This window comes from Haliaeetus albicilla, chromosome 8 (genome assembly GCF_947461875.1).
Source record: "Haliaeetus albicilla chromosome 8, bHalAlb1.1, whole genome shotgun sequence".
Taxonomy (NCBI): Eukaryota; Metazoa; Chordata; class Aves; order Accipitriformes; family Accipitridae; genus Haliaeetus; species Haliaeetus albicilla.
This window is the reverse complement of record NC_091490.1, coordinates 17,263,201-17,289,026: the sequence shown is the minus strand read 5'-3', so window position 1 is coordinate 17,289,026 and position 25,826 is coordinate 17,263,201. Positions and strand designations below refer to the sequence as shown.

Genomic DNA, 25,826 nt, shown 5'->3' with positions numbered 1-25,826 from the left:
CGACCTGAAACTCCGTGCTTCCGGAGTTCCACAGTATTCTACTACTCTTAAAACACTGCTAAGTTACTCCCTTTCTTGAAATTCTCTTTCTCCACACCCTGTAGGCCTACAATGTAGTGTTCAGGACAAACTCTGGAATTTGTTTTTGCATCCTAGAAGGAACAGGCATTCAGGTGTTAACAGCTGAATCTTGGAGATTCCTATTGTCATTTTAAGAGATTACCACACACAGGCTTTCTGCCCTGTCTTTATTGGAAGCTTCGATACCTGGTCCTGGTAGGAAATGTGGTCCCTCTCTACAGCTGCTATTCAGAGCCAAAAACATTGTCAGGGTTTTGGGTTCAGGATAAACTGATACATCTGGCTCGGGTAAAGAAAGCCATACCTAGCATGTGGGCTTAGTTACAAGCTAGATACTGACCTAGAGAGCTCTAAAGGTATATTCAAAGAATGTACAGTCTGTAGAGATACCCTAACTCATTCTGATAAAATCAGCTGCAAACAGCTGAGGAGTCAGCATGTTTATTTCTGCCACCTGTGCTGAGGAACAGTATCTTCCTTCAGAAGTGTAGGGTAGACAGTAGGGATGGTCACTTGTAAAAGTACCAAAGTATAAGCCACAAGACAATCTACAGAATCGTGTCAGGCTGAAAAATAAATTGAAGCATGCCATGTCCTCTCATCTCTGACGATTAAGAAGGTGGTGGGTGACTAATGCACCAGCAGGTATGGTGAACACGGTACTTTGCCTACCGCCTGATCTTCAGCCTTGCGTATAACATGTCCAAAAAGAAGAAATAAGCTTTTACAGCATTTTACTGTCGGATATAAACAGACCCTGGAACATCCCTGCCTATGATCAGAAGTAGAATTTATATAGAGAACTGCAATACTGTTACTTGGTAATAATTTGAGTGAAGGCTTTGAGGCTTTCCGATTAAGATTTCCTGAGGTGGGAGACAATAAGACCAATGGTTAGAACTGCTGTAGTTCTAGCCCTTTATATCTCTCTAGATTGTTACATTTGTCTACCTAAATCTTGATCATGTAGCTGTAAAGTTTTGCAGCAAGTATTACATTTGAATACACTGCAAAATAGGGCAAGAAACTTGAGATCTGTAGGTTGAATAACTAGATGCTGCAGCACAGTTGCTGTTAGTAACTCTGTACTAACTTTGCTTCTGTGTCAGGCTTACCTGTGAAGAAATTAATCTTAAGGTTTTATTTCTTGTCATTAGACTTTTCTTGAAAACTTGATGAAAATCAAAAGCATTGAAAGTGTGTGGAATCTTGAGCTTTTTTTAAAATCACTTTGCAGAAACATTGTAGGTTTAGCACAGTTTAGTATGGTTCAGAATGGCTTGATAGAAAATGCCAATTTTTATAGTGTTTGTTGAGCTTGCCATTAAGGTGTGCTGTAATTTTAAGGAATGTATGATTGTCCTAAAATATTTGAATTTTAAAGCAATCCTTTGAATACAACTTAGCAATATCTAGTGTATCCATTGGGAGTGCTTCCAGTATTCTTTCCTGGATGCTAACAAGTCTTGGACCATATCCATAAAGGCTTACACTTACAAAAAAAAAACCCCAAACCAACCAACCAACCAAAATTATATTAATATAAAGGTTTATAGTATAATTAAGAAAACAAAATATTTTAATATAAAGAATAATAGCTTATACCTGAAATGCTTCTAAGCTGACTCCCAGTACTGCTTTCTGACTTTATGAGAAGGTAGTGTTTAAAACAAAGGGTTTGGAGTCAGAGGTTTAGCAAAGACAACCTAAAAATGCCTCCTTAAGTCTGTTTATATCACCATGAAAACATGGTAAAATAAACAAATACATTTTAGTAGCGTGTGTAATCCCAATAATGCAGTACCCATGTTGGAATTAATACATATTTAGTTCTATAATACATTGAGTTATATGGGTCACATCTTGTGTCACTGTGTGTATATCCACTATTCCCCTTCCCACTGATGACTTACGTAACTGCAGCATGTATTTGCATTAAACAGCTCTTTTATGAATATTTATATATTTATGTCATCTTTTAATGCAGTTAAACAGTGGGAAATGAAGACTTCTGGCAATGTATTACCAGTCACAACTCTGCAGAGCTCCAACTAATACTTTGAAGAATAGCAGCAATCCTGGAACCAGATTTTCAAAACAGATGTGCGTGAAAATCTGAAGGTAAATTTGATTTAGCATTTATTAATGTAGTTAAAAGACATATAAAAATAAAAGGAGCAGAGTGTGTCATTTTAAATAAACATTATTAAACTTTACCTCTATTTAATAGTCAAAGCTTGTTTTACTAAAATAGGTAAGGGCATTTGTTTGTGTGTGAGTCTACAGCTTCTGTGCCAACATTAACAACTGTGAGCTTAGCTTGATAATAACCAGGCAAAGATTATAAAATCAGTAGGGCCAGCTGCCTGGCCTGTGTACAATCAGGCTTTCATGAAAAATCTGGGGACTGGATTTGACAGAACCAGAAAACAGCTGTTCTCAACAGCACGCTTCCGCTCAGAAAATACAGCTGAGTGAGAATTAATGCTCCTTTTCACATTAGTGCACTTTCCACTGATCCTTGTGGCAGCTGTTGCTGTGCTTCCTCTAAACACTTAAACTGGAGTTGTACTAGAACTGCATGCAGCAATTGGTGAAAGTCCTGAAATTTCAGGGAATTGGACTAGGTAAATCATGTGTTGGTTTTGTGATCTTTGTCCTTTCAGTATCACACTTCCCAGAGCCATAGTGGGTTAGTTTGATACCCAGGCAGGATAATAATTTGGTCCCACACCCCAGCTGTCTATCTTAGAAGCAGCTGACTCTCTTACACTTGGAGGAAGATTGTATGGAAAATTCTATAGGCCATAACTGGCCCCTATAGAAATAAAAATTAAAATTTTGGGGTATCTTCCTTTTACTATGCAATGATAGTTTAATGACTGGATGTGTATTTGCAGCTCTACTACTTCCCTGCTGATGACTGTGAGAAAGTCACTTTATTACATGGTACTACAGTTTCTCCATATGTGGCATAGGAATAATTAAACTTATCTTCTCCATGGAACGCCATGAGGTCTGCATAGGAAGCTGGAAGCTGAAATTATTTTAAGAGCATTGAGAAGAACATATTGAGGAACAAAGCTTGTACAGTTTTGACTTTAACTATCGCATCTTTTCTAGCTAGTCTGAGCGGGCATGTGGCAGTTGTGTCAGTGACAGGGACCCCAGCCCACATAGCTTTTGAGCACACATACTGTAGTGTAGACATAATCATTGAAATCAGTCAGTGTTACCCTGTCATTTTGCACTTGCTTGTCAGGAATTATGAAAGAGTGTGGTGTGCTGACCCTGGCTGAATGCCAGGTGCCCAGCAAAGCCGTTCTATCACTCCCCCGTCCTCAGCTGGACAGGGGAGAGAAAATATAACAAGGGGCTTGTGGGTCGAGATAAGGACAGGAGAGATCACTCACCAATTACCATCACGGGCAAAACAGACTCAGCTTGGGGAAAATAAACTCAATTTATTACCAATCAACCACAGTAGGGTAATGAGAAATAAAACCAAATCTCAAAACACCTTCCCTTCTTCCCGGGCACAGCTTCACTCCCAAATTCTCTACCTACCCTCCCCACCGGCACAGGGGGACGGGGAATGGGGTTTATGGACAGTTCATCACACATTATTTCTGACGCTTCATCCTCTTCAGGGGGAGGACTCCTCACACTCTTCCCCTGCCCCAGCGTGGGGTCTCTCCCATGGGAGACAGTCCTCAACGAACTTCTCCAACGTGGGTCCTTCCCACGGGCTGCAGTTCTTCACAAACTACTCCAGCGTGTGTCCCTTCCATGCCATGCAGTCCTTCAAGCACACACTGCTCCAGCGTGGGTCCCCCACAGGGTCACAAGTCCTGCCAGAAAACCTGCTCCAGCGTGGGCTCCTCTCTCCACAGATCCGCAGGTCCTGCCAGGAGCCTGCTCCAGCGCGGGCTTCCCACGGGGTCACAGCCTCCTTTGGGAACCCACCTGCTCTGGCATGGGGTCCTCCACGGGCTGCAGGTGGATATCTGCTCCACCGTGGAGCTCCCTGGGCTGCAGGGGGACAGCCTGCCTCACCGTGGTCTTCCCCACGGGCTGCAGGGGAATCTCTGCTCCGGTGCCTGGAGCATCTCCTCCCCATCCTTCTTCACTGACCTGGGGGTCTTCAGAGTTGTTTCTCTTACATGTTCTCATTCCTCTCTCTGGCTGCCATTTCTGTGTGTCCCAGCAACTTTTTTTCCTTCTTAAATCTGTTATCCCAGAGGTGCTACCGCTATCACTGATTGGCTCGGCCTTGGCCAGCAGCAGGTCCATCTTGGAGCCAGCTGGTATTGGATCTGTCAAACACAGGGGAAGCTTCCAGCAGCTTCTCACAGAAGCCACCCCTGTAACACACCCCCCCCTGCTACCAAAACTTTGCCACACAAAGCCAATAGAAAGAGCAAATTTTGTCTGTCTTTTGCAGAGGTGTTGGGGGAGTGCTGAATCCTGCGTTACTTGAACTTAGTTCTTCAGAGCTTTTACAATAGACAGAGCTCAGTAAACTGAAGCTCCTAATTCAAATAAATCTTCTTCAGCCTCCTGTAGTAAGAGCTAGACTTAAGTACTAAATTCAACCTTCGACTATTCATATTTGATTGTACTTTAAAATATGCATTTATATTAAGGTCAGAGCATTCCAGAGAGAGATGCTTTGATCTAAACCGATTTTTGGAACATTTGGGAAAACTGGAAGTGTTGTTGGAGCCCAGTAGATGTCAGTATCGCCACACAATAGACTACTGCAGCTCTGCTTGCTAGGCAGGTAGGATTGGGTGTCTTCAGAGTAATGGATGAATTGTCTTGGATCATAGAGATTGGCTATGTTGTATTTTTACATAACTCTAGGAAATAGTTCCGGGAACACTGCTGCAACCCATTTATTCTGATTGTATGATGTAGTTCCTACCATGCAATTTGTATGCAGCAGAAATACTTTAGGGGATAAGAAGACGCATCACAAGCAAACAAAAGGAAGTATTTCTGAATAAGTGGACATTCAGTGACCTAAAAACTATTCGAGGGAACTGATATCAGCAAATAATGCTTTGATTTCTGACTCTCTTCTACGAAGGAGTCTCTCTCTAGAATGTGACAACTATTCTGGCCTTGATACAAACTGAAATTGTGGCATTTTTTATTGCTTGGGGAAATGAAATTTTAGATCTGAAAACACATCTAATAGTAAGATTCATTAAGAGATGGTTCATTAGAAGTACAGAAACCCACAAAAAATGGGAAACCTAGATAAAGAAAAAGCAGAACTTGTAGAAAGTCTAGAAATAGGAAAGAAAAGGTAGAGAAATTCCATTAAAATATTAAAAAGTTGGTGCTGTTAAAATGTAAAAGTTAAGGTAGAACAAAGGGCAAAATTTCATGTTGCAGATATAAAGATGGAGAAGAAAACTTCAGATGATTATTCAACAGTTGCATAGATTTGTTGGTGTATGCAGGAAAACCACAGAATCATAGAACAGCCCAGGCTGGAAGGGACCTTGAAAGATCATCTGGTCCAGCCTTTCGTGGAAAAGGGAGCCTAGATGAGATTACCTAGCACACCCTGTCCAGTTCCATCTTGAAAACCTCAGGTGATGGGGACTCTACCATGTCCCTGGGGAGGTTGTTCCAGTGATTGATTGTTCTCACTGTAAAAAATTTCTTTCTTGTATCAAGATGAAACCTTTCCTAGCGCAACTTGTACCCGTTGTCTTCTCCATGTGGCTCCTTGTGAAGAGACAGCCTCCATCCTCTTTGTAGCCACCCTTTAAGTATTGGAATACTGTGATGAGGTCCCCCCTGAGCCTTCTCCAAGCAGAAGAGACCTAACTCCTTCAGTCTTGCCTCATAGGGCAGGTTCTCCACTCCTCTGATCATCTTCATGACCCTCGTTTTGGACCCTCTCCAGTCTGTCTGCATTTTTTTTTTTAATTGTGGGGACCAGAACTGGACACAGTACTCTAGGTGCAGCTTGACAAGTGCTGAGTAGAGCAGGGTGATCACGTGTCTATCTCTGCTAGTAATGCAGATACAGCCCAGGATCTGATTTGGCTTTGTTGCTGCAGTGGCGCACTGCTGATTCATGTTCAGCAAGGACTCCGCAGGACCCCCAGGTCCCTTTCAGCAAGGCAGCTCCCCGGGCACAGACCCCAGCCAGTACTGGGCTCTTAGGTTATGTCATCCCAGGTGCAGGACTTTGCACATCTCTTTGTTAAATGTCATACTGTGCTTGCTAGCCCATTCTTCCAGCCTGTCCAGGTCTCTCTGTGAGAGGCCTCTGCCTTCTGACATATCCACCTTGCCACCCAGTTTAGTGTTATCAGCAAACTTGGTGAGGGTGCGTGTTATATTATATTAATTATAAAAATTGTATATTGGTTCTGAAGTGTAATTCCCACTATCAGAAATTTCATTAATAGTATCAAGCTTGTTAATAAAAATACTCATGTTTGCTAGACATGGTATATTTACTGGGTAATGCTAGACTGTGAATGATAATTTGACTGTTGAATTTAACATTTTTTCATTATTATTGTATATTTCTCCCAGTTTTTGGAAGGCAGAGGTAAAAAGTACTTGGCCATGTAAGAAGCCTGAAGCATTCTGGTTTGAGCCAGTTGTTAATTTGCTAGTCAGCAACCTAAGAGTCACACAGATCACCCTTCTCCCTGTATCCCTCACACTTCTTCTTCATTAGCAGCTTTTAAATTACGTCTTATTATATAAAGGTTTATTCTAGCTCCAAATTTATAGCTTTGTTTAGTCTCCACCTAGGAACGTTTTCCATGTGCTCATTTGCATATACTCTGCAACTCTCATTCTGAAAGTATTTATATACTCAACTCTTCTACACACGTATAGATATGCATACTTAACTATTTTTTTAAATATAATCAGCCTGAAGGAACATATTTTTAAAAAATAAACAGCCTGGAGGTACATATTTTTGTTCTCAGCACACTAAGCCTAACTGAAAACCTGCGGAAGATACATAGGAAGTCATTGCACTACTTGAAGTTTTTTCTGATTTCTTTCCCACCTTGCCTTACTTGATTGTTATGTGGAGAATAAAAATAAGGAAAGTATCATATTCCTTTGCCGCCTTTATTTAAGAAAAAACCCACACTACATTGGAAAAATCTTGCAACAGAAGAGTTAAGTATTTTTATCACATAGAAACAAATGACGGTACACATATTATACTTTACTATATTTCTGAGTACGTGCTTTCATGTTTAACATTTAATCAGTGTACATGTACTTGAATATAAGACACACTTTTGAAAATCTATACCTATAAACCTATGAAAAAAGACAAATACATCTGTTTAAAATCAGTGCACTTATTTTTGAATATACAAATACCTCTTTCCCTACTTTGAAACTTGTATAGCAAAAATTACAGTAAATTTCTATTTTTTAATTTTATTTTACACATGCTTTTGCATTTTTTCAATCTCCAGTCTTCTCTTTTGTTTTTGCAAAACACACAGAGTTGAACTTACGATAGTACAGACAACTACTACACACAGACCTACTATTGCCACTATTACTGTACTGTTAGCACCACCATTGTCGCCGTCATCATCTAAAGGTGCAAGTGCTTTTGGAGGAATGAACCATGTGGCTTGTGCTATATTAGACACCTCTGAAATCAAGTTGGTATCATCAACAGCACGTATAGCAAAGTAGATTATGGTCTCATTTTCTATTATGAAATTTTCTGGGTTTATTTTAAATGATTCTTCTCTACCAGCCTCCTTAGGTATGAGATTAGAGGAATTCAGAGAAGTAGCACGATCAAAATGATTTCTTAGGTCCAGAAGATTTTTACTACTTTTTATTATATAGTGATCAGCTAGGGAAAAAAGAACACATGTTAACAACAAATTAAAACAGATGTTTTAATATCACTGCTTGTGGTGACAGCATAGGACTTGTAGAGCCATTTTGTAAAAAAAAGTGCTGATGATTCCTGTTTTACTACTGACTATTGCTCAGCATGGAGGGTTGGCAAGTTTGCTTTTAAACCTTACTTTACAGCGTCAAAGGTCTATTGTTGCTCAGTCTGGGAACTCCTTCTTTTCAATAAAAGTTGAAATTGAATCTGCCTTAAAAATACTGTTTCACCAACAGTCTTAGCTTTGTGCAGACCTGTACAAAATGTAGCTGAATGAGAAACTGTGCTGTCCCAATACAAACATAAGGTGAAATGGCAATTAAAATATATGTGTAGATAGCAGGGGCGGGCCTTGCATCTGAGCTGTTTTCTCTCTCTCAACATGAGGTTTTGATAGCAAAAACTGTGAAAGACACAAAATGATTCTCCCATTTGTAATCAAAGAACTGGTACTTACATTGCTATAAATGTGTTTGATTAATTTTGGGGGGTTCTGCTGTTTCTCTTTCAAGTTTGTAGCTTTTCAAGACTTTCCCCTCTTCCCCCCAACTTCTTACGAGTATCTTTTCCTCTTTAGATAGTAGAGAGATGTGCATGATATGCCCAGCTCAAAACCAGTGCAGGGCCTGCTATCTTAAACTATAATGCAATAACTGACCACTTTAGCTGTAAAAGTTTTTAGACATATAGTTGCTAAATAGCAATAAAAGAAGTTGAGAATTTTTTTAATTTGAGGTTTCTTTCCTTGTGTTGCTGGTTATTAAAAATTTTAGATAAATGTAAGATTTTAATCTGAAACTGTAGTCTGTGTAACTGTAGAATGTATTTTTTAACATACAGTCTCTGGTTTATGCAAGGAAATGCTTGTACACTTCATCTGGAATTAGGTTTCGTTTTTCCTGTACAACAACTTTAAAGTGAGTATTTTGGATAGAGTGTTACTGCATCTCTGTAGTCCACTTACATTTTTGTAAATAGACTAAAGCTTTGTATTGTCCATGTTGACTGATTTTCTTTTATTCTTTTTAATTATGCACAGACATGGAGTAAGATTTGTTGCTAAAGTCTCTAGTGGTTGTACTATAATTTTATTTATTTGATTTGTTTATACTATTCCTTGATTTACTTGGTTTGGTTTTTTTTAACATGAAAAATTAAGAACTAAACCAGGTATCATGCAACAGGGTAACCTTCTGTTTGGTTACGTTTTCAGGTAGGAAAGATGTAGCCCTCATTCCTGAGTGGTGGTCCTCAGGGTATGTCCTTTCAGATAAAAATAGCAACTTAATCTCACAAAAATGTAGCGTCTGACTCACCTTTTCCATTGTCAAAGTCCCCTCCTGGAGCTGTCCAAGACAAGACTATTGTTTTGTTTTCTATACGAGCATGAAGGTCTGTAACTTTACAGGGTGGATAAATAGGAGCAGAATCTCCTGCTGTATTAACTACAAGAGAACTTGTTGAAATTCTGCTGAAACTTCCCAGCTTGACTTGGATTTCTTTATCAGCAAATTTAGGTCTTGGTGCATTCATATGAATTTTACCTGTTTAAAACATTTTTCAACTTTTCATCATGACAGAACTCAGAATTGCATTTTCTTTTAATTTTTATATCTATTATCTATTCTCATCCTGTAATTTTTGTTTAGCTTATTCAAATTTAGTGGAAAGTTAGAGAAATAAAGACAGAAAATAAGGTGATCTCAGAATTCTCAGAAAAAAAGCCCAAAAAGCAGACAAAGTCTGAAATGTGTAAAAATTGGAAATTACGCAACCAGTAAAGCAGTTTGCAGATGTTGGTGAGCCATGGCTGCATTAAGGTAGTTCTATCCATCTCTTCACCCATACTGCAAGCCCTAAGAGAGTCTCAGTTATATAGGCCATACTTTGTGAGTATTTTAGACAATTTTTATGCTGGGTTTTCTAAATTTCACAGTGTATAAGTGGGAAAATATTAAATTGCAACAACTAATACATTTTTCAGCATTAAGATGAAAAAGTACTAAAAAATCAAGAATCTCAAAAGCTAAGTTTTCTAGCAGCATTAGTTTGTATACTAATGTCTCAGGCTGAATTTATTTACCATAAATCCCCATTTTAAAGTCTCAAGAAGAATTATAGATTTGAAATTCCTGTTGTGAGATGCTGAAATACAGATTCTGAGCAATATTTATCCTTCTCATGGCTGTAAGAGAAAATAATTTTTAGATTAAAGACAAGATTTTATGCTATTCCCATACATAGGAAACAGTAGTTAGAGCTGGTTTGTTTTGTTTGGGCTTTTTGTAGTGAAAATGATAGATGGAACACATTTTATGATCAAATGCAATTTTTGTGAATCTAAATGATCCCATTTGCTAAACCTTTACATCCCCCTACATACATATCATGCAAAGAATTATCTGTTTCATAAACGCTCTTTACCATTTACTCTGTAGCCTGGTATATACACGGCTCGATTTTGCTTGAGGCTAAGTCTGGTAGTTATATTTCTCCCATGGGCATTCACTTTTAGTCTGTATCTTCCAGTGCCTTGTAAAGAAGTAAAGTACCTTGAGTAGATTCCATCATCCTTCATCGTGTCAGCGCCTTGGTATAGAATTATTGAGAATTAATATCTCAAATAAGATACCTGCTGGTAAACACGGTTATTTTTGCTATTCATACATAAACATAAAACGTGAACATTACTATGCAGAAAACCTGACAGTGTTTTTGTAATGTGGACATCTTTAAAAATAGGAGTGGTCCTGCTATGACAACCTGCATTTCGTATGTATTGTGTTAAAAAGAACCATTTTCCATTAACACCTTTAACTAGGTAAATCTCTTGATACTATATGGAACCACCAAGTTAATACTTATTGACCATCTACTACATAAAGCACCTTTAAATTAGAAAAATGTCATAATTTAACCTTTGGCCAGGAATTCATCAAAACAGGATTCCTTCTCTTTAAGTGAACTTGTGCAGTTGCACCTGACTGGCTGCAGTGGATGATCTGTTGGTGGCATCCAAGCTAACTATTTTAAAGCCTGGCAGCAATGTAAAAATAACCTCTTGGGTTCAGAAAAGAGAACATGTTTAAGAAACACAGGGTAACACATTGAAATCTTACTATGTTTTTAAGTACAGCAATGTGAAAGCAAGTACAGAATGAGGAGGCACTGCTGGCTACTACTGAACTTATAAAGCTACAGGTCTACAGCAGTGGTGAGAGGAAAGGAAGAGGAGAGATGAAAAGAGATCGATGGATGTTGAATGCCAGGAATGTCTGGCTGTTGCTTTAAGAAAGAGTATTCTTGAAAAGAAGAATAATGCACTTATTTAGCAAACAAAAGAGAAAAAGCTAACTTTTGGAGAGCTAATGTTAAGACTGTGGTCCAGCTTCATTGAATATGAGATGGACTAATGAAACAGCTTGTTTTCTTTTTACTTCCCTGTTGAGGGCAGATGATTACATGAAGTACACTTTCAGAAAGTAGATATGAGCAATGTACCCTCTACTATGACAGTTCTTCTGCTTTCACCCTCAATGACAGCACAGGAAAGAAAGCAGAAAAATTTTTCAGGTAAAGGCCCATGTCTTTGTTTTCCTCACCAAGAAAAAGCTTTGTAGCTTACTTCCATCCTAAAGCAGTAGGGTTCTATGTCTCCCTTTTTATTTTTTTCTTGATTTAGGGCATAGCCATGACTCAGTCCTTAGTGATAAATCTGAGGGGAGCATGCAGACTTGGATTCCAAAATGCATAAATGTAAAGGTTTTTACCATGTATATGGAATCTTACCTGTGCCATTATCAAGAAGTTCAAGTGTTACTGCTCCAGCACCATCCGTCTCTATGGTGGCTATCACAGTTGCACCAAGAACAGGCAAAAACCCTTGGCTAACCTCTGCATAAACAACAACTGGATTAAATGCTTTATTTGCCCTGTTCATGTGAGCTGCAATTCTCACGGGAGGAACATCAGAATATGCTGGTCGAGAGGTAGCTGTTACTGATATAGTTTGAGTTGCTGTATGAACATTTTTAATACAAAACTCCCAATCACCCACCTGCAAATAAAATACAAAAATATAAAAAACTAGTGAAAAAGCTTCATGTTCTAACAGGGCCATTAACTCCCTTATATAACAAAAACTTAACTAAAGAAAAGCTGTATGCTAGTCTATAGGAAATGTTAATTCAGAAAATAAAAGAAAATGTTCAGTCTTTACCTCTGCAGTGCCACTTATACTGAGTCTGGCTGTGTTTGGGTTTGAATTACTGGTTGTAAAGTCTGAACTTCCATATTCTTTTCCTTTGGGGTCCCTCAGGAAAAAAAATGGCCGAGATAGACTCCATGCAATATGGAAGAAAGTGTCATTTCCCACAGTTTTGTCCACAGGCACAGTAGTATTCATCCATCCAGAATGCTGAACAACTAGGTCTTTGCTTTCAAGCTGTTGTTAGAGAAATAAAATTTATCTTACTGCTATTTAGTAAAGAAGCATTTAATGTATTTTCAGAGTGATTCCTCATCCATTGCACAATATTGTATCTATTCAATGCTGACTTAAAATGGATTAGTCTTGGAGCAGAGAATTGAAAAGCATTTATGCCTTTTGGAAACTAGCATGAAAAAAGGATCTCTGCTTACTTATTTATAACTTAGAGTTATATAGAGAAGATGGCAGGCTTTCTAGTTCTGCTGTCTCTAGCTACAGGAAAATTAAGAGCCATTTGGCATAACTGTTGAATGAAGAAAACTAATAGAATACCAGATTCACTTTATGAAATGGCTGCTTGCATAATAACATTGATTTTAAGTATGAAATTATGGCAAACAGAATAAGTTACAGTAAGTGGAAGTCCTTCATTTCTGTATCTAAACTATTTATCTACCTATCTAACCCATTGTGCCAGTAAGCTGTATTTCCACTGCAGTTTGTCTGTCTCAAAATCCTGGAAGAAAGAAAATGTCTCATGTATGACTGTAAGGCTTATGAGTATTGAGAGAGACAGAAATAACAACAGAACAGAGGAGAATATATAGAAGAGAGACATAAACAATATTTCCTTTATTCAAATTAAAATAATTTTGTGTAATTTTCTCACTCATATTATGAACAATAAAGTCTGCAGTTAGAAAATAGCCTGCACAGGTGGGACACAAGAGTCAATTAAAGGCAATATAACAACTCAAAAAATCCTAGACTGCTTTTCAAATCTACATTGACTGATGCTTATAATCTAGCTATTTTTGTGAGTGGTATATTTTGGATAAAACGTAGGACTGGATCTGTGTTAAAATATTATCATTCATATCATTTATCAGCAATCCTGGTCAACGGGGGAGGTCCCAGACAACTGGAGGCTTGCCAATGTGATGCCCATTTACAAGAAGAGTCGGAGGGAGGATCCAGGGAACTACAGGCCTGTCAGCCTGACCTCGGTACCAGGGAAGGTTATGGAACGATTTGTCTTGAGTGCGCTCACATGGCACGTGCAGGACAACAAGACGATCAGGCCCAGCCAGCATGGGTTCATGAAAGGCAGGTCCTGCTTGACCAACCTGATCTCCTTCTATGACCAGGTGACCCGCCTAGTGGATGAGGGAAAGTCTGTGGATGTTGTCTACCTGGACTTCAGCAAGGCCTCTGACACTGTCTCTCATGGCATACTCCTTGAGAAGCTGGTGGCTCATGGCTTAGACAAGTGTACTCTTCACTGGGTAAAAAACTGGCTGGATGGACGAGCCCAGAGGGTTGTGGTGAATGGAGTTAAATCCAGTTGGCAGTGGATCACAAGTGGTGTTCCCCAGGGCTCAGTTTTGGGGCCAGTTCTCTTTAATATCTTTATCAATGATCTGGACGAGGGGATCGAGTGCACCCTCAGCAAGTTTGCAGATGACACCAAGTTGGGAGGGAGGATTGATCTTCTTGAGGGTAGGGAGGCTCTACAGAGGGATCTGGACAGGCTGGATCGATGGGCTGAGGCCAATCGTACGAAGTTCAACAAGGCCAAGTGCCGGGTCCTGCACTTGGGTCACAACAATCCCATACAGCGCTACAGGCGTGGGGAAGAGTGGCTGGAAAGCTGCCCGGCAGAGAAAGACCTGGGGGTGCTGGTTGACAGCCGGCTGGATATGAGCCAGCAGTGTGCCCAGGTGGCCAAGAAGGCCAACGGCATCCTGGCCTGTATTAGAAATAGCGTGGCCAGCAGGAGCAGGGAGGTGATTGTTCCCCTGTACTGGGCACTGGTGAGGCCGCATCTCGAGTACTGTGTTCAGTTTTGGGCCCCTCACTACAGGAAAGACATTGAGTTGCTGGTGTGTGTTCAGAAAAGGGCAACCAAGTTGGTGAGGGGCCTGGAGCACAAGTCCTGTAAGGAGCGGCTGAGGGAACTGGGGTTGTTTAGTCTGGAGAAGAGGAGGCTGAAGGGAGACCTTATTGCTCTCTACAACTACCTGAAAGGGGGTTGTGGTGAGGTGGGTGCTGGTCTCTTCTGTCAGGTGGCTGGAGATAGGACAAGAGGAAATGGCCTCAAGTTGTGGCAGGGGAGGTTTAGGTTGGATATTAGGAAAAAAATTTTTACTGAAAGGGTTGTCAGGTATTGGAACAGGCTGCCCAGGGAAGTGGTTGAGTCACCATCCCTGGAGGTATTCAAAAAGTCCATAGACAAGGCACTTCAGGACATGGTTTAGTGGGCATGGTTGATTGTTGGACTCCATGATCTTAAAGGTCTTTTCCAACCTAAATGATTCTATGATTCTATGATTAACAGTGAGGAATGAGTTGCTAAATTCTAATTAACAATTGGCCTAGATTATAAGTCTAAAAGTTTATACATTAAAATGGTACATATGGCTTAGGAGAGAAGCTGTATTTTAAATTGTATCTTTGTTACTTAAGTTAGACTGTTAAAATGCTCTAAAAGATAATATTTCATGTAAGAGTGAACTAAATATCCTGGGGAATTTCTGCTTGCTTTTTTCTCTCAAAGTCTCTTGGACTTTGACAATTATGAGAAATAATTTTCTTGAGTTTGTGAAATCAAGAATTATATACATTATGTAAATTATATACTTATTTCATTGCAGTGAAATGTAGGAGATCACTAAAAAGTGTGCTTGTTCTTATTTCCACATTGAGCCACTGACAATTATGATTATTAATGTCTAATTTCATTCAGTTACTGATCAACTAAAAGCATAGGAGGAAAAAGAAGTGCTGAAATTGACCTGAATAGATTGTTCACAAATATCTCCGCTTCTTGATGTAATTGCACTGAATGTCTCAATTAATTTACTGGGGACGGCTCCATCTACAGCATAAAGATTTAAACCTCCTGTAAGACAAGAGCAAAAGAATTAGAAATACTATTTTTTACTCTAAAATTGCTAAATTTTATGTGACTTCTGGTACTGGTTCTACTGAGGCAGCCAATTTGTTACAAAATCAAAAAAAAAATGTATCTTTTTATTACTCTGTTAAAGCATGTGTCATAGTAAATTCTGGCTTGTGTGATCAACTCATTTAATCTCTCATTAGCAAAGTTTGCAAAAAAATCACTCCCTGCAGCATATCAAGTACAGCCTTTTTAGACTTCTCTTAGTACTTTTGGAGTCACATTATCCCTTCAGTGAAATTCTGCTCTGAAAATACCTCTGTAGAAAAGACACAGTGGCATTCCATGGCTTTTGACTCTTAAAATCCAGACCATCTTTATTTCCAAGTGTGAAGTTTAGATCTCTCTTCATGCATACCGAGTTCAAGCAGCTCTAGTCCATTGGAGGTTCTCATACTCAGTGCACATCTATTAATGAATTCATTGTGAATATGGCTTCACACTTCTCTACTGAAGCATCTGCACTTCACACATTTGTTGCAAGTCTCTCTCAAACTAGGATCATGCATGCCGGACATAAACTGAGCCATCACTGTGTTCCTAATGTACAGGTCACTGGAATCCCAGAGTGGGGGAGAGACTGCCGCGCAGCACTGAGCCCTGTGGAGCCCAATCGGGGTGTGCAGAGGCTGCACACAGCCCTTCCCTACCACCTGACACCTCTCACCCCCATCTCTCGCACACAGACTGACATAAGGTGTGCAGGTTACATCGGGTGTATGGGTCTGTCTCATCAGAGATCACATGGAGTCATATGAGCTGGAGGAGGTGTTAGCTCAGAGATCTATTCAGTATCTTTGGAAAATTGATTTTTGTTTCTAAGCAGGAAGGCCTGCTGGTTGATGACTATGTGCTAAAGGACTATCTGGGTTCTTTCTGGCTCACAAATCATTCTTAATAAATACTCCAGAAGTGGAGCTTAAACAACAAATTCTGTCTTAAAATACAGGCCGGAATAGAATTGAACTCTGGACTCTCCCATAGTCATGTTGATCTAATGATGTTGAAGAGTGTACAAGGGCATTCCAAGTTATTTAAATTGCTAAAACAAGTGGATTGTAGTCGGAAAATGCACAGCATGTGCACCTCTTATTAGAATATTTATTCACCATTTTTATTTGGAGTCAGCTTGCTTTCTAGATCTACACAAGAATTTTTTGTTCTTCCATGGCATTTGCAGGTGCCTTAGCATGAAGCAACACCACTATGGATAGTTTTTAAATGATTGATTTCAAACTGATTATGTAGCTCCAGCTCAGCTGACAGCTATGCTTGCTAATGACAAGGGTAGTCACCGTGTTTACAATTTCCTAGCCAGTGCACTTCAGCCGCAACAGTTGGAGAAAATTATTATTCTTTATGTAATAAAAAATGCTTATAAGTAAAAGCATATAGAAAGTTCTAGGCATTGCATGTAATGCCAGAAATAAAATTCTAGACATTTCTTTTTATGTTATATGACAATATCATAATTAAATCTCCTTTAGTAATAGGGTATTGTCATGTTATTGCATTTTTTAAATCAAGACAGCTCTTAAAGCATATCTATGGATCTAAAGAGTTCTGCTTGTTTGCATTAAAAAAGCCTGTCATGAAAACCAAATTTCTTTAAAATTAAATTTGTTTTACATTTCTTAAATTTCTTTTTTCCAGACCGATTAATTGCCATGCTTTTACATTTTCATACTTGAACATGCATGCCAGACAAAGAGTGCATTTAGAATATTTACCTGTTAGTTTTGAAAATCTTTCTAATTCTTTGGATGCCAATGGCCCCAATGCAATGGTGTGAATTGTTGCTGCACTTTGTTTCACCACATCAAGGCAAGTTGCTATACGTGGGTCCTCTCCATCTGTCAGTAACACAATTTCTGAACCACATGTAGTAGTCATTTTTTCTGCAATTAACTGCATCAAGAAAAGAATTCATGATATAAGCAGCAGAATAATTTTTAAATACTAGTTTATCGCAGAGCACAGTCAATGTATGCATTTAGAGCTGTTAACTTCAAATATAAGACACATTTATTCTTTAATAAGTGCTTAAATTTTTATGTAACACTATTACAGTATTAATTATTGCAGTTGATATTGCAAGATATAATTGCTTAGATTTAGTTAAGTGTTCAATTATAAACAATGAATATTTAATATATGTTTTCCTAGGGAAGGAACCTGTCCCAAATTGAAGATGTCAGAAGCATTCTGCCTGTACATGCTTTGCTGGTTCAGGGACTGGATGTTTAAGGGCATCATATTGAAAACTTATGTCCACTGTCTGGAACTACTCTTTATTCTCCATCAAAATTTCAGGAGTAGAGAAGGACAGACTTCCGTCTAAGGGTGGACTCTGAGGTAACTGAAGGTGAGGCAGAAAGGCATAGGGGGCAACCAAGGGGGAGGCCTCTATCTGTGTCTGGTTGCCAGTCTTCTTCCTGATGTCCCCCTGTCCTGAGCCGCCTCTCTGCCCTGGACCGTCAGCTATCTCAGTAGTCTCATCCTTCTCTGTACAATTTCTGTCTTTCTCTTTCTTCCTTTTTCCTACACGTTGCTCCTGATTTTCAGTTTTGCATCTGAATTAGGTGACATCTTCTGGGACTTTAGACTGTCAGCCTAAGGAAGTAAACCAGACAAATAAATAATAATATATATCCATCACGGTTTCCCAATCTCATGATTTGTATGTGGTTTCACAGTTTTAGGGGCTTGATTCATGACTAATGAACTGTGGGAATTATTCTAAAATTTAGATCATTCTTTTAGTTCATTTTGGAATTTGATCTTATTTTTCAATATCCTTTTTGAAGCATGGACATCACATCTGACCTGTTTTCTGGTAATACTCCTTCTAATGCCATATAATGGTAATGCCAAATAGTTTCTATACCAAATTTTCTCCTGATAGATTCAAGAATCATGTTATCTTTCTTAACTCTACCATTGTGTATAAATTCACGTTCAGGTATGTTTCTCGCTTCTTCCTCATTTTCCATACATTCCAGGAGATATTTCCACATTGTACTTTACCTTAAATCCTTTACGTATGCCTGCACAGATATTGGTTTGTCCACTAGCAATTGTAGGCAAACATTGAACAAGTTTTTGGCGTGCTGTGTCATTGGTTATTTGTTGCAAAGGAGCTTTTTCAGATGCATCAGAGTCAAATGTGACAATTCCAACCCAGGAACCAATTTCAATAATATGGAGCAGAAATACCTCTGCAGCACTACGGAGATGTCTGAGGCGGTCATGCTGTACGTGAAAAAAACCAACATCCTTAGAAGCAATCTCTTCTGAAGAGCTATGACTATGAACAAAATATAGGAATTTTTGATGTTGATCAGATTGTAATTAAGAATTAAAAACTAGCTGCCATAAGGTAACTCGTGTGTATGCTCAGTTCTAGAAGAGAGGAGATGTAAACCATGTTCTGGTATTGTGAAAGTGCAGCAAACTGCAGCTTCCAGGAAAGATGTCACCAGGCAAAGTCCATCTTCTGATGTTATGACTTTACTGCTAATCAAGATTTTTGTCACTTTTTTTTTTTTGATAGTGTGATGGCAATGCAAAAGGACAACACCTATGAAGCCTGAGGAGTAAGTTAGTCTAGAGACTAAATATTTTGAAAATACACATAATATTAAAGTATGGCTATTTTAAATGCAAATATTTGAAGGGATTACTGAAAAAAAAAGTTATATTTGAAAACGTTTATCTCTGGAGCTAGCTATTCTTACAATATTTATTTCATAATTATCTTAATTTTGGGTTTTGTTATTACATTATTATTTACTAATTGATTTAATAAAATGTATGATTGGGAGACATCTGTATTACAAAAATAATATAATTTATTACAATTGCAGATCTTTGCTTAAGATCAGTCTCAAGAACAGCTCTGGACTAGAATGGCATATCTGGAAATAGATCTGTTGATGGAGCCCTATGGGAGAATCCCCCAATTATTGTATGTATGCCATAACTACAGAGTTGGAGCATATACTGCTTTATGCTTCTTCATGTATATTTTGGTTTAAGGTATGACTGTCAAATATTTAAGAGTATTTCTCAACATGTTTGAGCCTTTTGAATTACTTTCTTTAGATGAATAGTCTTGGTTTTAGCCTTGAATTCCTGTGGGAATTGAAACACTGAACTTGCGGTATTTTCAATAAGAGAGCAATGGCCATTGGCTCACTACTGAACTGTGGAAGAGGTAAGTTACGGATAAGAAAATGCAGTATGTTGTCAAAAGAATATATAGGCTGATTTTTAAAAGCTGTTAGAGTATGCAAAGATGTTTGAAGTCTATTAATAAATCATGAGATAGCTGCCTTAACGTACCCAGATAATTTTGTCATCTTTCTACTGATGATCAGATTGCTTACAGCTTTATAAAAGTATTAGGATATTTATGCAAATAAGCACATATTCAGTGCTTGCATCCATAAACAAGCTTAGTATCTCATGCCACAAGGAGCTGTGAAAGAATAAACCTGTGCAAAGTTTTATGGAAAAAAAAAAAGGAAAAATAACCTCAGCCTTGTTAAAATGACATAACATTATGCCAGCTCACATTCTTGATTCCAAAGAGCAATATTGTAATGAGGAAAGAACATCTAATTTATTGACGTATTGTGACCTACATATTTACTTTAAATTTTAGAATCATTCATAAGAAAAATAAAATGTGAAACTCCATCTATGATACATTTTCTGCTTGGAAGAAATACAAAGGCATTGTCATTCTAGGTCTGGAACAAAGGAAGGAAAGGATATAAAATTGAGATTTTACAAGAAAAAAAAGACCAAGTCTGGGCTACAACTGTCAGTATTTTAAGTGGTATCTTGTAGGAATTCCTAAATAAAATTACCAAGGAGAATAATAGTAGTCCTTTTTTTTCCTAAAATAATCAAGTTAATTACAGAATTGACTGATTTTTTTTTTTTTATTTTGTAACTTTTTCTGTTTCTTAAAATTTTTGCCAAAAATTGCTTATAAAATGCATATTCTTACCATTGACATGCTCCCGGAAACATCAAGCACTAAGGCGACTGCTCTGGTTTGGGTCTGCAGTAGTGTGAAGGTAGTCTCAGAGGGGGGTGCAGAAGCATTTATAACAACCGAGTTGCGAAAGTCATCAGATTCCATAATTACTTCCCACGTGCTTTTGTGGTCGCATATCTTATTCTGCATATTTGGAGCCTCACTATTGTGAGTGTTTTTGTCACAAAATTCAACCACCTAAAAGGTCAGATTGAAGCTGATAATAATTCTGAACCGAACAGTATGAACATAAGAAAATATCTCAGAAAATATGTGGTGGGGGACAGGACAAATGGAGGTGTTCTCCTAGAACATTAGTGTGTTATTGGTACTGTTTTGGTCAAAAATCTAAACCATAGCACCATACGATCTGTTATGAAGAATATTAACTGTATCCTAGCCAGGCCCAGTACACCCACAAAGTTCTTGGTAAAAGCTTGCCCAAAGAAATAAGGTCAGTAACTGGAGGACTTGTGATCCTGTACCACAGAGATCTAGCCTGCAAGGAGACTGACTGTCCTGCTAACCCCTGTCCCAGCACCCTCTCCCAGACACTGGAACAGTACAGATCTGGCGTAAGGAGGCCTGCCTGGTTGTCCTGGCTGCTTTCAAGAGAGGTGGGCTGCTGCTTCTGTGTTAAGGATATATAGACAGACCAGACTGTTCTGCAGTGGAGTGTAATAGAGCTAACCAGGTAACGCAGTTTAGGTGCCAGTTTACATAAGGAGTGATCAAAAACCACAGTTGTCTTATGGACAAGGCATCTGGCAAGAATGCTTCATTTTCATGCCTGTTGACCTGATTCTCCAAACATGGAGCAAGAAGGATGCTGACACTGCAGTACATCTCACCCTTATTGACAGGAAACAGCTGTCAAATCATTTGTAGTAGCTCCTTTGTCTTCTCTTTTGAACAGATTTTGATAGAACCGATAGCATCATCCATATTCTTTTAAATAGAAATTAATTAAACACCTGACTGATCATTCTCCCCAGCAGAAATAACTGACTAGACCCCAAATGTTACTAAACTCTCAGTCCAGAAAGGTATAGTAATACTTACAGAAGGTAATTGCAAATACATAACAGAAAATGACATATTTTGTTGTATATCTGGAATAAATGTACATCCTTTTTCAAATAGCTGACCATCATATCTACAGATTCTTGGCTCACACTTGTCTCCGCTGCAGTCTTGGAAAACAGGTATACCAGTCACACCAGCTGGACAGCTAAGGAAAGAGGAGATAGGCAGGGCTGGTAAAGAACCCACATATAGTCTGTAACTGGTTATTTATTTGAATTTTGGCTGCCCAAAGCCAAATTGCTGCTGACACAGCACTGTACTAGACACTGCACAAGTACATAGGTAGGCTGTTTCAGTGCCTGGCATGGTCCTCAATCTAATGTAGAAATAGTTAAAATCATAAAATACTTGCGGTCTTTTGTGATCTTCCTTGTCATAATTATAGGCTATGCAGGAAAGACATCCTGCTAGTAGTTGCAATACAAAAAAGTGTATTGGTATGCCTGAGCTAGGAAAAAAGGTGAGCCTGAACTAATTCTCTACATCCATTCAGTTATTGTCCCTGTTTGTAGAAACTGTTTAAAACCACAGTGGTTTCAGTAGGCAATTTCAGTGTTGTTGATAACTGCTCTTTAATAAAATGATGTTAAATAAATAAGTACGAAACAAATGGTGGCTGAAGTCTGCAGTTGCACACAGAGCACAAGATTATCCAGCCTGAACTCCTGAACCTCTTACAAAACAGCACCAGACAGCTGTGGTTTTCTGGGCTGCAGAGCAGGCAACAGAGGTTGCTGACTAAGCATCTTTTAATCATATGAACAGGTCATGGACACTCTACAAAGTACAAACTCAGCACAGACAAGGAGAATATTGAAAATGTTATTGAAATGTTTAAACCTGTGTAATGTAAAAGGAGAAATATGAAAAAAATAGTACCTTGTTGCTTCAACACTTGCTTCTTCAGAATTTCTAGACACATAAAAAGGCATGTCACTACTATATTCATCAAACACCCCCCACCGAAAGTGAGCCCATTCGTGGACAAAAACTCGACCTGTTGAAAAAGAATAGCACACGCGCATTCTAAATACAACTGTTTAAAAGCTACTCAGTGTTTTACTTAGACATTTTAACAATTTAAAATAATTCTTATCTGAGGTAATACAGGAAGATTGTGAAATATTTAAGCAATTGGGATAGTAATTTTTCCTTGAGGTAAAACTAGGAAGGCATCAGTTTAGCAACCAGGACCAGAATTTTTATTCATATTTGACTCTCAGAAATGCAGCAACTGTTCTAGAGGCTTTCTTCCAAGTTGGCAAAAATCTCCTAAGGAAATCTGTGAGGTTTCTGTCCCATAGAGCAGCAAACCTTACATTTTTTGATACAGTGTAGTACACAAACACTGGATAGTTTATTTCATTAAGTGGTCATAAAATGAAAGCTACTGCTAATGGCAGTAGTTAAGTGCAGAGAAATAACCATTTAAGGTTTTCAAAGGGATGAAAACCTGCTGGATCTAGTGTTTGAATATTTAACTTCAGAAATTTCACAGGTAATTACTATTTCTGAAAAATAAGTCTCTCGGAAGTTTTTTTCATTTTAGCAAGCAAATTAAAGTACCTAAATTCATTAATCACTTTAAAAAATCTTGGCCAGTTTGTACGAACAATAAAACAGACAATTAAATTAAATAGTAGTATTACCTTTTTCTCCATAAACATTAGTCAAATTGTCATTTAACAGGAAGTTAGGTGTGAAATGGATGTACTGTCCTTTCTCCTTACATCCTCTATAATGTAAGGTATAAGGATCATCTACATGTGTCATATAAGGGTCTGCTATGATGACATCTGCCTGAAAAAGTAAGACCAAAGTTATACATGACATGAGTGTAGAGAAAAGTTAGGTGTTTCTTCTTGAATAAATTCAGTCCTGCAATTTTTTTTATGCTATGAACACTCTCAACATTTTTGAGTAAGAACTTCCAGGATTAGTCCTAGATTTTGCTGTGATTCATAATGTAGCCTTATCAGTCTAGCTTTTCCTTGTTGTTCTAATCAGAAAGAGTTCTCTAAATCATACCTTATCATATGATTCTGTTTTTAATCTTGAATAGTTCGTGTTATTCTTCCACGTTTTAGGAATTATAATTTTTACAGACTTGAAGAAAAATCGATGTTTTGTCATTTCAAACAAGTAATTAGAAGCATTTTTAATCATGTTCTAGGGAATGAAATAAAATAAAATATTAATATCAATGTTAATATTAAAAATTTGACTGTATGTGCAATTAATAATTTAGCCTTATCAAGACACAGCAGTACAATAAAGTAGAACTAAGTACATAATACAAAACTAGAAAGTATTACAATCTTTGCTAAGAAAAGAATAAACAAAGCAGCCAGGGACTAAGCTGTAATTCTTGGAATCTCTCACCCATTCTATAATCCTGCTTTTAATCAGAGATTGTGGTAAAATTCATGCTCTAGCCTTCCTTTGAGATGAAAACTACTAAATACAAGGATTTTACCCTTAAATTAATACTGGCCTGACAGCAAGTGTGGGCAAGTTTGAACATTGCACCTGCTTTTCATTTATCTGATTAATGTCATAATTTTTCTGTCAAATTTGCTGTTTCACATCTCTTCTTATTTGTATTATAGCTACTATACACTGCCATTACTTTCCTTTCCTCTTTCTCTTTTACCACCTCTCTTGGAGTAGAGACATCAGAAAAAGCATTCCCTTTGTTTATTTTTCTCTCCAATAACAACTAAGTGTTTAGTGGAAAAACAACAAACAGGAAGGAGGGGACTAAAATTTGTCCCACAGGCTTTTCATAAGCTAAGAAACAAGCTGTGACAGAGGCTTTGGAATCAAATGTCCACGTTACATGTACATAAAATTCAGCTAAAGGAGATTTCTTGAAGAGGTTCAGTTTGCCAGGACTGAGAGTGATAGTGAGTGCTAACCCATGAGAAGCTGAGCAGTAATGGGACATGCCACTTCAGCTGTTCCTGTGCGACCCCTTGCCTGCTCTGCAGATAGAACAGAGCAGTTTTAACTGGTTCAAGGGAACTGAAGGAATGGTGTAAGAGCAAGTTCTCATAAGGTCAGCTATAATGTGAATTTAATATGTGGTAGGTATCTCACAGTAACAGTAACCATCACTCATACACTTCTACCCTAAAAAACATGCAGTGCTTTGTCCTTAATGAAAATGGAGTGATCTAAACTCTAGTTATTGTTAAAAAAGGGGACAGTCAGTGACTGATGGTAAAAAATAAGCTATCAGATCCACTTTTACTTCATGTAAGCCTCTTCTCACAAGATGAAAGAAATCTGGAAATGTTAAAAATGTCATGGTATCCTTTGTACTTGATCTTAGAGATTACATGGGACTGAGATAACCCTACATCAAGGTCTAGTAGGCACTAGACATACTGCAGAACCTGGGCATTTGTCAGAAGTGTCCCATTCAGCAGGTTTTCTCTAAAATGATTTGACTTTGTAGAAAACAATTTCTTTACTTTGAGACCTGGCCAGCATCCTATTCTAGGGCGATTTATCCATTGAGGCATCTACTTGGATTGGAATAAAAGTTAAGGCCAGAAATGCCACTAAACCTAATTTTTTTTTTTTCATTTACAATTTTTAAAGGAACATTATGCGACGTACTAGCTAATGACAAACAGTAGTATAATCAATGGCTATTAAACAAGCATTCATGGGATATTCTTTCAGGTAAACATAATTTGGAAAGCTACTTAAAGGAATTTCAGTCTGCCTCCCAACAGAGATATTACAGCATTGTCTGAGGGAATTAGTGCTCTTAGTAGTGACAACAGATGGCAAGACAAATTAGAAGTTACTAGTTTAGTAACCATGGGATTAATCCATAATTAATTCAAAACAACAAGAAAAAAAACTATTGGCAAGAATGGGAGCTAGACCTTATTTGTGCTACTTTCCAAGCAGAAAAGTCAAGTCACAACTGCTGAGAAACAATACATGTAAATGCAAATGTTCTTACCATCGTGTTCAGGATGATGTTGGCATCTTCTGGCACCTGGGGATTAATTGCAACAACCAAATCCTCATAGCCGTTCTTATTTAGCCATACCATAGAACTTTTTGCCACATGCAGGAGCTGAAAAGACAGCAAAAATATCAAACTCTTAAACACCTCCATTACTTGTTCCTGTCTGCGAGGTTCTTGGTTAGAAAATGATAGCTTATCAGTCTTATTTATATGACTGCCTGTAGGGTGGGAGAAGACTTTGTTATGGTAACCCAGGATAGTTTGCCTCCCCCATCTGAGTATGTAGAGTCCCAAGCACATCTTATCTTCTTGTTACAG

General features: G+C 38.2%; 1 protein-coding gene and 1 long non-coding RNA gene across 3 annotated transcripts in view; one reads left to right on the top strand and one right to left on the bottom strand.

Annotated features, from left to right (window-relative positions):
• Positions 1-19,726, top strand: part of LOC138686405 (uncharacterized) — a 22,028-nt gene extending 2,302 nt beyond the window's left edge. Inside the window, exons 3-5 of the long non-coding RNA XR_011325749.1 lie at positions 2,069-2,202; positions 18,941-18,987; positions 19,254-19,726. This is a non-coding gene — a long non-coding RNA (uncharacterized lncRNA). The remainder of the gene's footprint in view (positions 1-2,068; positions 2,203-18,940; positions 18,988-19,253) is intronic.
• On the bottom strand, positions 7,189-25,826 carry CLCA4 (chloride channel accessory 4). Of its 2 annotated transcripts, none has more exons than XM_069789143.1 (14): positions 25,500-25,815; positions 23,549-23,689; positions 23,170-23,320; positions 22,400-22,517; positions 21,497-21,665; positions 20,405-20,632; positions 18,415-18,639; positions 17,118-17,295; positions 15,221-15,327; positions 12,216-12,440; positions 11,786-12,053; positions 10,421-10,585; positions 9,313-9,540; positions 7,189-7,954 (listed from the first exon to the last, which is right to left on the bottom strand). In XM_069789143.1, exons 1-14 carry the CDS (start codon positions 25,806-25,808, stop codon positions 7,527-7,529), a joined length of 2,940 nt encoding a protein of 979 aa, XP_069645244.1. In that variant the 5' UTR covers positions 25,809-25,815; the 3' UTR covers positions 7,189-7,526. The 2 variants fall into 2 exon arrangements, with proteins under 2 accessions (XP_069645244.1, XP_069645245.1); XM_069789144.1 differs by lacking the exon at positions 7,189-7,954 and adding an exon at positions 10,080-10,181 and having other exon boundaries at positions 9,420-9,540; positions 25,500-25,826.

Excerpts from the sequence above, each read along its gene's own strand:
- CLCA4 (XM_069789143.1), bottom strand. The coding sequence starts at position 25,808 with ATGTGCTTGGGACTCTACATACTCAGATGGGGGAGGCAAACTATCCTG. Across the intron at positions 17,296-18,414 it reads GCATACGTAAAGGATTTAAG|TTAATTGCAGAAAAAATGAC; the intron begins GTAAAGTACAAT and ends TTCTTGATGCAG. Across the intron at positions 9,541-10,420 it reads ACCAGGCTACAGAGTAAATG|GTAAAATTCATATGAATGCA; the intron begins GTAAAGAGCGTT and ends TGTTTTAAACAG.